At 41.0% G+C, this 10581-nt stretch overlaps 1 protein-coding gene across 1 annotated transcript; it reads right to left on the bottom strand.

Moving 5' to 3' along the window:
* On the bottom strand, positions 1-963 carry LOC112667363 (olfactory receptor 52B4-like). The gene has a single exon (XM_025458942.1). The coding sequence runs from the start codon at positions 961-963 to the stop codon at positions 1-3; it is 963 nt and encodes a 320-aa protein (XP_025314727.1).
* Positions 964-10581: the final 9618 nt, after the last annotated feature.

Genomic DNA, 10581 nt, shown 5'->3' with positions numbered 1-10581 from the left:
TCATGTTTTAAACCAAAGTGATTTCTGCTTTGTGAACAACACATGAACCACCTGCACCCGGATTTGCTTGGTCTTGATCCCATAAATGATGGGATTGAGCATAGGTGGGGCAAGCATGCAAACATTAGCCAACAAGATGTGGGTATGAGGTGGAATGTGGCGTCCAAACCGTTGAGTAAGGATTGTGAAGATTCCAGGCCCATAAAAAAGGATGATGACACAGATGTGGGAACCACAGGTGTTGAGGGCTTTGTGGCGAGCATCTTGAGAAGGGATGTGGAAGACAGCATGGAGAATCAGCACATAGGAAACAAAAATTAGCACAACATCTAAAACCACTGTTAACATTAGGATGGAAAATCCATACCAGATGTTCACTTGAATGTCATTACAAGCATATTTGGCCAAGCCAATGTGTTCACAAAAGGTGTGTGGAATGGTATTATTTTGGCAGAAAGTCAATCTTTTCAAAAGAAATATTATGGGGAAAAGTGTACAAAAACTTCTCAGAAAGACAGTCACACCGATTTTCCCAATCAGTGCTTGTGTAAGAATAGTGGTGTATCTCAGTGGGTAGCATATGGCAATGTAGCGGTCAAAGGCCATCACCAGCAATATCCCTGACTCAGACATGAAAGTGCAATGTATGATGAAGAACTGAGTGATGCAGCGATCCAAGGAGATCTCCCCAGCACGGAACCAGAAGATGGCCAAGGCCTGGGGTACTGTGCACGTGGAGAGGACAACGTCTGCTCTGGCCAGCATGCAGAGGAAGAGGTACATGGGTTCATGGAGGCTGCGCTTTGTGAGGATAATGCAGATGAGCAAGCTGTTCCCAAGCAGGGCAATGACGTAGGAAATGAAGAAGGGGATGGAAATCCACATGTGCTGGTCTTCTAGCCCAGGGATACCCAACAACTGGAAGACTGTGTGACTAATAGCAGTGTGGTTTAAGGCAGTCATGCCTGGAGCAGATGATCTGGGATCTCACTTTCTGTTTATAAAGATATGAAAATGCATACTTTTTTAAAAAAAGATTTTATTTACTTGAGAGAGAGAGAGAAAGACCATGAGCAGAGGAAAGCAAATGGAGAAGGAAAAGCAAATCCTGCTGAGCAGAAAGCCGACATGCAGCTCAATTCCAGGACCCTGAGATCATGAACTGAGCCTAAGGCAGATACTCAACCAACTGAGCCACTCAGGCACCTAGAAAATGCATATTATTTTTAATATATTCTTAAGGGGAATTATTCTAATATCCTTTGTGAATATTAGAACTTTTGGCATATCTCATACTCTTCATCTTCTTAAACATGCAAATAGAAAATATGCAAAAAAAAGAAAATATGCAAAGATGAAGGATATGGTGTGTGCCTCAATGAGTGACAACCAACTATACTCACCTCTAACAAACCAAAATCAGAGATATTATTCTATGTATCTCACTTTCAAATAGAGGATTATACATAAGTAGAAAAACTCATTATCATTACTAGGAAGAATGCAAAAGATACTTGAAATTGACTAATTTATCAGAAGAGAATCAGCATAAGAAAAGGTGAATATACTGCATAGACATGCACAGTATGTTTATGAAACATTTCTAACCTTGGGTGACAGGTGCATAGGGAGTGCTTAAGAGGCCAGAAGGGGTGCACAGTCAGTGAAGGGCCTTGATCACAACTTCATACTTAGACCTCACCCGTGTGGCAGCCATTATATGCCTTGAAGATTTATTGGAATAGTAATTGCCGAGAAATTGGATACCAAGAGGTAAGTTGTGTCCTAGGAATAGGATAGATCTGAATGTAATATGGTCACAGAAGAATTAAACTAGTATTTCCTAATCATCGTTTTAGGTCAGGGATTGCAGTATGCACATTGCATGTGGTGTTTTGTATACTCTCCCTGTAGGGAGCAGACATCCACTCTAGGAAGTAGATATGGCCTCCATTTCACGCCTAAAAAATGACTTAAAATTTTTTTTAAAAGAATTTTAAAAAATAAATGACTGAAAGTTGAAAAAGAAAAACATTATCTCTAGGGGCGGGTGTGGAGCACTTGATATTTAGAAGACTCTCCTGATAGAAGTTAACACGTAATTTTACCATTTGCTTCCTAGCATTCACTAACTTTCCTTCATTCATTAGCTTAATTATTCAGCAAGCTTATTTGGAGCACAGGCTATTTTTCAGGCATCTGTCCTAACTGGGCTTATGGACTGAGAAAGTGGTCGGTATGGAAGCAGATGGGTTCAGTAAAATTTTCCAGGTGTAATGGGCTCACAGGGTACCCCCTGAGAAGACAGCTATGTCTAGTTCCATTTTCACCAGAATGAAGAAGAAATGAAGCCAATAATAAAATATCCTCTTCCCGGGGTTTCTGAAGATATTAAATGAAGAGGCATCTTAAAATATCTAGCTCAGGGGCTAGGATAAATCTTACACTTGATAACATTATTTCTTCCACTCCAGCTCCCTCTTTTGGTGCCTTGATTTTTCTTTCTGTGGAGGAAAATTGGCTTCGAGTTCTCACACCTGCAGAGATGCCCTGGGTCCTTCCCCAAAGTCCCCTCCAATATCTGGCTTGGGGGAGTTGACTAGTTTGCTGCCTTTCTCAGAGCTCCTTTCCTGATCTTTCAGGAGGGGTATGTAAATGCATTTCCATAGTCTAAGTAACTGCATTTTCTGTTTTTCTCATCTCCAGTCTAATTATTTAGGGCATCTACCATTTGATAGGATTGCTTTTCCTGATTTGTTACCCCTCAGGAACTTCCATCTGGCCCATGCATCCTCAGCTCCCCTCCCAGACCTCACTTTCCACATCTGCTAGAACCAAACAGATTTGTGCCACTGGTCTTTACCACTCCTTGTCCACATGTATCAATAGCCCCTAAGGGTCCTGTCACCTCTGGCCTGTCAGGGACAGAACACCAGTCCAGTCCTTACCTCAACCTGGAAACTTCACCACTCCTAGATATCTAATTCACTCACCAGCCTTACACTGAACATTCAGGAGCAGATGACATGAGATCCTTAATAAAATTCAGCTTGTAGGTCAGGAGTTGAGCTGTTTATACTCTTTTGTGGAACCCTGGAGGGAACATTTACTTACACTGGGGCTCCAGGGACAGAGCCAGTCTCCACCAGCCTCACTTTATTCCCAAAAGGGTTGGGTCTCTAAAACCATTTACTATCTCCCTCCCTTCCTCTGACCCTCTTCTCGCTTGCTTTTCTCAAGATTCTCTGATAGGAAAGCTTTTTCCACCTAATCTAGCCTTGCTAGAGGCCTATTTAATGAATATTTAACTCATTTTCAGAGGGAACATAGGGACAGCTAGGTGGCTCAGTGGTTGAGCATCTCCCTTTGGCTCAGGTGGTGATCCCAGGGACCTAGGATCAAGTCTCATATTGGGCTCGCCACAGGGAGCCTGCTTCTCCCTCTGCCTATGTCTCTGCCTTTCTCTGTGTGTCTCCCATGACTAAATAAAATCCTTAAGACAAAACAAAACAAAGGGAATATAAAAACTTATAAATAATATGTACTAATGATTTCTATTTATAGTTCTGTTCCTCATAAAAAGAATTAGGTATACTTATCCTCTGGATTTTAATAAGTCGTAAATTTTAGAATCATGAATAATGATGTTGAACTATTGCCTAAGAGTATATAAGCATTCATATACTCTCAACACACTTAACAGTTAGTGGAAGAGGTGTGAGTCTTGATTACCTTAGACATTTTTTTTTATTGTATGATTCCATTTATATGAAATGTCCAGAACAGGCAAGTCCAGAAAGCAGGTTAGTGGTTTCCAGGGATTGGGGGTGATGGGAGTGACTGTGTCATGGGCATAGGGTTTCCTTTTGATGAAAAAATTAAATAGTAGCGATGGTTGCACACATTGCAAATGTCACTGAATTATACATTTTAAAATGATGAATTTTTATTTGTGTCTTACCACAATAAAACTTCAGAAGAATGATTATGAGGGAGGGACAGAGGGAGGCTAAGAGAAGTAGCAGGGATGGGGACCGAGCAGAAATGAGTTTCAGTGGGTTAAGTTGAAGCCGTGGTAAATCCAAGATCCTCCCACTGTTGATGAGCTCAGGTTGACATGCTGCCTTAGTCAAGGCATTTCCTGGTCATTTCTGGTTCTGGAGCCAACTCCCACTTGCTCATCCTTCTACATACAGAAGGAGTTGGCGGCTTTCCTCTCCTCTTCACTACCTGCTTTACATTTGGGGTTCCTTGTTGCCACAGGACTCTCTACAAAGCAGACACTGTACTCTCTTGCTTGCCTCAGAACAGTAGTTCTGTTACTTCTTATTTCAAGATGTTAGTACAGCTTTCACTTGCTTAAATTGTAAATACTCATAGTGATGAGAGGACACTCCTTCAGGGATTCCCTGACCTCTTCCAGGTGGTCTATTAGAAGCAATATAGAATCCCACGGAGAAAAAGACAAAATCACAGCCAATCTCCAGAGAGGCCATTGCCTATACAGCATCACCACCTGGAGTCGAGCATTCATAAGCATAAACTCCTGTTGGTTTTTCATGTTTTCATTCATAGATTTTGAGAAAATAAACCCCATCTTGACCTGGGTTCTGGCCTTGGTTTCTTGGGTCTGGATGGTGGTGCGGACGTGTTAGAGGACACTCCCAAGGGTTAAAGGCAGAATCCAAGCAGGATGAAGAGCTTCCTTGTGTTCCTGAGACCTTGAAACGGGCTATTTAATGCTCCAGCCCCTCTCAGCTGTGCAGTGATTCACAGTGGGAACGGGTATTTCTGAGGAGTGCAGGGGCTGCAAGTTCTAGGCAGCCTTCCTCCAGTCACCGCAGGCATCCAATTGTTGTAACTCGGGGATTTCCTGCAGTGCTGCGCTGATTTCCACGCACAGGGCCGGCTTTCCCCAACTCCAAGACGTGGATACGGGAGAGGCCAGGAGTCCTGCGAGTACGAGTGGCTCTCCGGGGACGGGTGGCGGGGGCGCCGGCACTCCAGGCCGAGGCCTGCAGCTACCTTAGGCTTTTATATTTCATTTCTCTGCTTCCTACTTTCTTTTCTTTTTTTTTTTTTTTTCATCTTCCTTTCTTTCTTTTCTTCTCTCTTAATGAGAGACTCAGAGAGGCAGAGACATAGGCAGAGGGACAAGCAGGCTCCCAATGCGGGACTGGATTCCAGAACCCCAGGATCATGCCCTGAGCCAAGGCAGGCACTCAACCAATGAGCCACCCAGGTGACCCTTTACCTCTTTAGTGTGATTGTGATGTACCCAGACGTAGCTTTATTTGCATCCTCTTTATAAACTTCACTGAGCTTTTTAAATCTGTGAATTTATGACTTTCACCTAATTTGGAAAATGCCAGTAATTATTACTTCTAAACTTATTTCCTATCTCCAGTCTCTCATGTCATTTTGGGATCTCAACTACATACTTTAGATCTTCTGACATTGTTCCACCAATAACTGAGGGTCTCTTCATTTTTTTTCTTTTCCTCTCACATCTTAGAAAGTACTTTTGATAAATCTTATGGATCATTATTAGAAATATGACTATCAGGGATGCCTAGGTGGCTCAGTCAGTTAAAAGTCTGCCTTCAGCTCGGGTCATGATTGCAGAGCCCTGGGTTCGAGCCCCACATCAGGCTCCCTGCTCAGTGCTTTTCCCTTTACCTCTGTACCTCCCACTGCTTGTGCTCTCTCTTTCTCTGCCAAATAAATAAATAAATCTTAAAAAGAAGAAGAAATATAACTATGGTGGTCAAAGGAGAAATGTGGTTGTATGTTTGTTAGATATTAAAGGAGAAATGTGGTTGTACCTTTCCCCAATGCCACTAACAATGTATGAGTGTCTTTTTTTCTCAAAATCTTGTCAGAAGAGTTTGTTATCAAGCTTTTGACTATTCGTCACTCTGCTAGTTTATCAAGTGTGGCTGGCCACTCCACAAAAACGGCTGCCGATAATTCTTTCCTCTACTGCACACACAAGCCAATTTCACCCATCATGAGGTGCAGTCTGTTCTCCAGCCCCTTGAATCTGGGATGGCCTTATAACTTGCTGTGACCAATAAAATAGGATTGCAATGATCTGTGAATTTCCAGGCATTTGGACCTTGCAACTTCTATTTTGCCCCCTTGGGGAAGCCAGCAGTCATTTAAAAAGCTCAGGCTAGACAAACTAATAAGAGACCAGGTGGAGAGAGATCACACCAAAGACAACAGAAGCATACCAGTGGACATAAAGGTGAGGATTTTTCTTGAGTTGCTTCTTCATAGCATAAACCTGAACTGTTCTTGGCATACTATAGGCACACAATATTTATTGAATGAAACATGATTGAATGAATAACCTTTTTTTGAATGATAGAATATATGACTTCAGTTGCTGGATAGAACTTTTAAGGTGCTTGGATACCCTGAAGCCTGGTGATCCCCTAGTCGGGGACAGTTTGGTAGAGTTTTAGAATGTTTGATTGGCATTGGATGATGCCAGGGAATGGGATTTGGGAAACTCTCACTACCCAATTCATAGCGTTTTTCAAGAATTCCCACCTCAGGTAGTTAGGCATTTCACTGCAGGCTATCTTTCCAGCAATATTTCCCATTTCATCTTTCATAACTGTTTCTCAGACACAGTGCAAACTCATCCTTCACCACTCTTTAGTCATGCCAGGTGCTTCTATTATTTCTGTGTCCTTATCCTCATTTATTTTTTTCTGCCAGGAATATCCTCTTTCTTTGGCTGGTTGGTGAGCCTGTACTCAGATCCCAATCATTTGAAATCTTACCTTTCATAGAGCATGTTATAAATCATCTTCCCAACTAAGCATTTTAAAATAATAATGTCTTGATGAGAAAACATGTTTGTATTCTTTTTTTTTTCATTTTAACAGTTTTAATTCAAAGTTGCATATAAGATTAGTTATGCATCTTTTCAATAGTTTCTTCCTTATATTTGTTCTTTTCCTTTCCTATTAAGATTTGGCTTTACAGGGATCCCTGGGTGGTGCAGCGGTTTGGCGCCTGCCTTTGGCCCAGGGCGCGATCCTGGAGACCCGGGATCGAATCCCACATCGGGCTCTCGGTGCAAAGACTGCAAAATACCCTTTAATGTAAAGCCAAATCTTTTTTTTTTTTTAATTTTTATTTATTTATGATAGTCACAGAGAGAGAGAGAGAGGCACAGACACAGGCAGAGGGAGAAGCAGGCTCCATTCCATGGAGGGAGCCTGATGTGGGACTCAATCCAAGGTCCCCAGGACCACACCCTGGGCTGAAGGCAGCACTAAACTGCTGAGCCACCCAGGCTGCCATATTTACAGTTCTTGCTCTGGTCAGAAGTCCCAAAGGGATTGAACTCCATTTTGGCCACTTGTGCTTCAGCAATGGTCACAAAGGGAAGAGGACATTCCTCTTTTTAAGAAGTATATTTTTTAGTAAAGCAGGTAAATGTGGAATAATATGACAATAGAGTCAAATAAAATGTTTATAAAAATCATTTTTCAGTGTAGAGATATTCTTATCACATCAGAAAATATTGCTAAATATTTTCTATGTTATACATATTCTATCCAATACATATTTGCCTTAAAAATATATATATATTTCCCACCTGGAACTCACACTTTTACTTTGAATAATAGTGGTGAGAGGGATACCCCTGTTGTGTTCCTGACCTTAGTGGAAAAGCAGTTTTTCCTCATTGAGGATAATATTAGCTGTGAGTCTTTCATACATGGTCTTTATAAACATATGTGGATGTTCAAATTAGTCCCGATTTAAAATGGGATTAATATTTGCTAATTCCTATTCAAATGCAAACAAGATTATTTGGTGCACTAATGCTAACAATTCATTTATTGGAAATAACACATTTAGGGACGGTATTGTGGAGTAGGGCATGTGCAGGTTTGAAAAGTCATAAATATGTGGCCTCTGTATGTGGGTTGGAGGGAGAGATGTTAAAAAGGCAGCTCTACTTCTGGGTTTCTTGCAGTAATAGCTGGCCCTGAGATCTTCAGGCTATTACATTTTCATCTCAAGAACATCTCTTGGTATTATCTTCTATAACAGTAGTATAACTAATGTTAAGTTTGTCCTCCTCTTATCAACTATTTTATCATTATTGGTGAGTAAAGGCTTTACTTTTTATGATATGGAATTATCGCACCAATAACTTTAGAGGAAGTTTGACCTCTTTATTTTCTTTCAGTAAACACTTTGTTTATTGATATTCAAATCCTTGTCTATTTAACTCTATTTCTTTCCCCTTTAACTCCATTATTCAGTAATTAAATGAATATCTATTTCTTGTTTAAGAATTTTGTCCATCCATGCTTCTTCCTCTAGTTTCTTTTGAATATTTCATATCTTTTTATATGTCCAGAGGCCCAATCCCCTCTGCTCACCCCTCAGTACTTCAGTCTCCACAGAGGTCTTTCCTGGAAGTGACAAGGTAAGAGACAGAACCCATTTACTATCTGTTCAGGAGTCCATTCACATCAGAGCATACATTCCAGATTTGGCTGTCCCTCAACCTCCTGAAAATCTTTATATACTATCCACCAGTTCCATTCCTCTTGTTCTGTTTCTTTAACTTATTACCATTTGATCTTAGCTTGGCCTTTTAATTTTAAAAAGATGGTTGTTACTTAGCCCATGTCCATGTGTATGACAGGAAAACATCTCATCTCTTCCCCTTTTCTCTATGAATTGTAGGCTACAGGATGGAATAAACATAGTTCCTTAACAGGTCCTGGATCTTCTGTAATGAGAAAGAGGAATTGCCTAAGATTCCAGGCACTCATTGTGTCCCATGTAACAGACTACTAGGTCTCCACAAAAATCTGCATTTTCCTTCCCTTGAAATTTGATTGTACATAATTGCAAATGGTGGGCAGCCCCAGTGGCACAGCGGTTTAGTGCCGCCTGCAGCCCAGGGTGTGATCCTGGAGACCCTGGATCGACATCGGGCTCTCTGCATGGAGCCTGCTTCTCCCTCTGCCTGTGTCTCTGCCTCTCTCTCTGTGTCTCTATGAATAAATAAAATAAATAAAATCTTAAAAAAAAAATTGCAAATGGTTAGACAAGTTTACAACTTTTCTTTATAGTTAGATGTGGCCCCATAGCTATTCTCAGCAATAGAAAGTGAGCAGAAATTAGGAATCTCATATATAAGTGAAGAATTTAAGAAGCAAATTGCCTCCCTGGGTCTTTTTTTTAAACTATTCTACTGGCTTGATGCTTAGGACAATACTATCTTTGGGGATGCAGAGATTCAGATGAAGAAAGCTTGGAGCATGAAACCCATATGGAACAGTGCTACATGGCACTAACTACACTCCTGTTTGATTTTTATAAGAAATGAAATTCTTTAGTATTTGATCATATTTAATCATAGCAGGTTAGTCTATACCACATTATGCCCAAAACATCAAGGCCACTCTCCCCAGAACCCCCAGGAGAGTCAGGGCTGCAAATTCATTCCTCCAAATCTCAAACTGGACAACCTTCTCCAGATTTCACCAACAAAATCCCAGGAAGTACTTTGTCTTTCCTTATTGTGTAAGGTCATTCACTGAACACCTCCACTGGTAGAGGACAGCTGGGCTAACTCCTTTTAACCTGGAAATTATTACATGGGAAAATAAGTAGAAGGGATTAATTACTCAGGCAGATTTTCTCTTTATCATCTCTCATTCTCAAACCCCCACCACCTCTACGAGCAACCATTTGCCAGCTTTATCTCCTTTTATATTTCCTGATTGAAATGCAAATCAGGATGAAGCGTATGCATTTGGTCTCTGGTCTCCCACAAATTTCATCTCCCAAATAAAATTCTGCCTTAGAGCAAACCAATATTGGGTTTTTACTATAAACTGTACTTCATCTCCCCCACAGATACCAGAGCTGAGCCTGAGGATGAGCTACTTTGTATTTCTTCAGACTAAGTGCTCAAAAGACTGGGGGCTAAAGACAGGGACCAGACCAGGTAGAATGATTTTTTTTCTGGCCATGATCCCTTTCTATGATCTTCCACATTGTAAATTTCTAAATATGTTGAGATCTCCTTCTGCCATTACCTTCTACAAAAATGCCCCAAAGGGAGGAGGTCTGTGCAGAGATGAACATACCTTCCCTACACAAGGGCCCCTGGAGAGATAGAAATTGCATTTCAGAAAGAGCTGTCCAATAGAAAGGCAATATAAGCCACACACGTAATTTTAAATTTTCTAGTATCTACGTCTAAAAAGTAAAATAAAACTGGTGAAGTTAATATATATTTATTTAATCCAGTGTATGCAAAATATTATCATTGCTATCTACAACAGAAAAGTTATACTTTACATTATTTTTTTAAACTAAGTCTTCAAAATCAGGTGTGCATATTATATATAGAGCACACTTCAGTTCAGACTAGTCACATATAAAGAACTCAACAGGGCAGCCTGGGTGGCTCAGTGGTTTGGCACCACCTTCAGCCCAGAGCCTGATCCTGGAGACCCGGGATCGAGTCCCACGTTGGGCTCCCTGCATGGAGCCTACTTCTCCCTCTGCCTGTGTCTTTGCCTCTCT

The sequence above is a fragment of the Canis lupus genome, chromosome 21 (assembly GCF_003254725.2).
Source record: "Canis lupus dingo isolate Sandy chromosome 21, ASM325472v2, whole genome shotgun sequence".
Lineage (NCBI taxonomy): Eukaryota > Metazoa > Chordata > Mammalia > Carnivora > Canidae > Canis > Canis lupus.
Note: the sequence above shows the minus strand (reverse complement) of the source record. Positions and strands in the feature narration are given on the sequence as shown.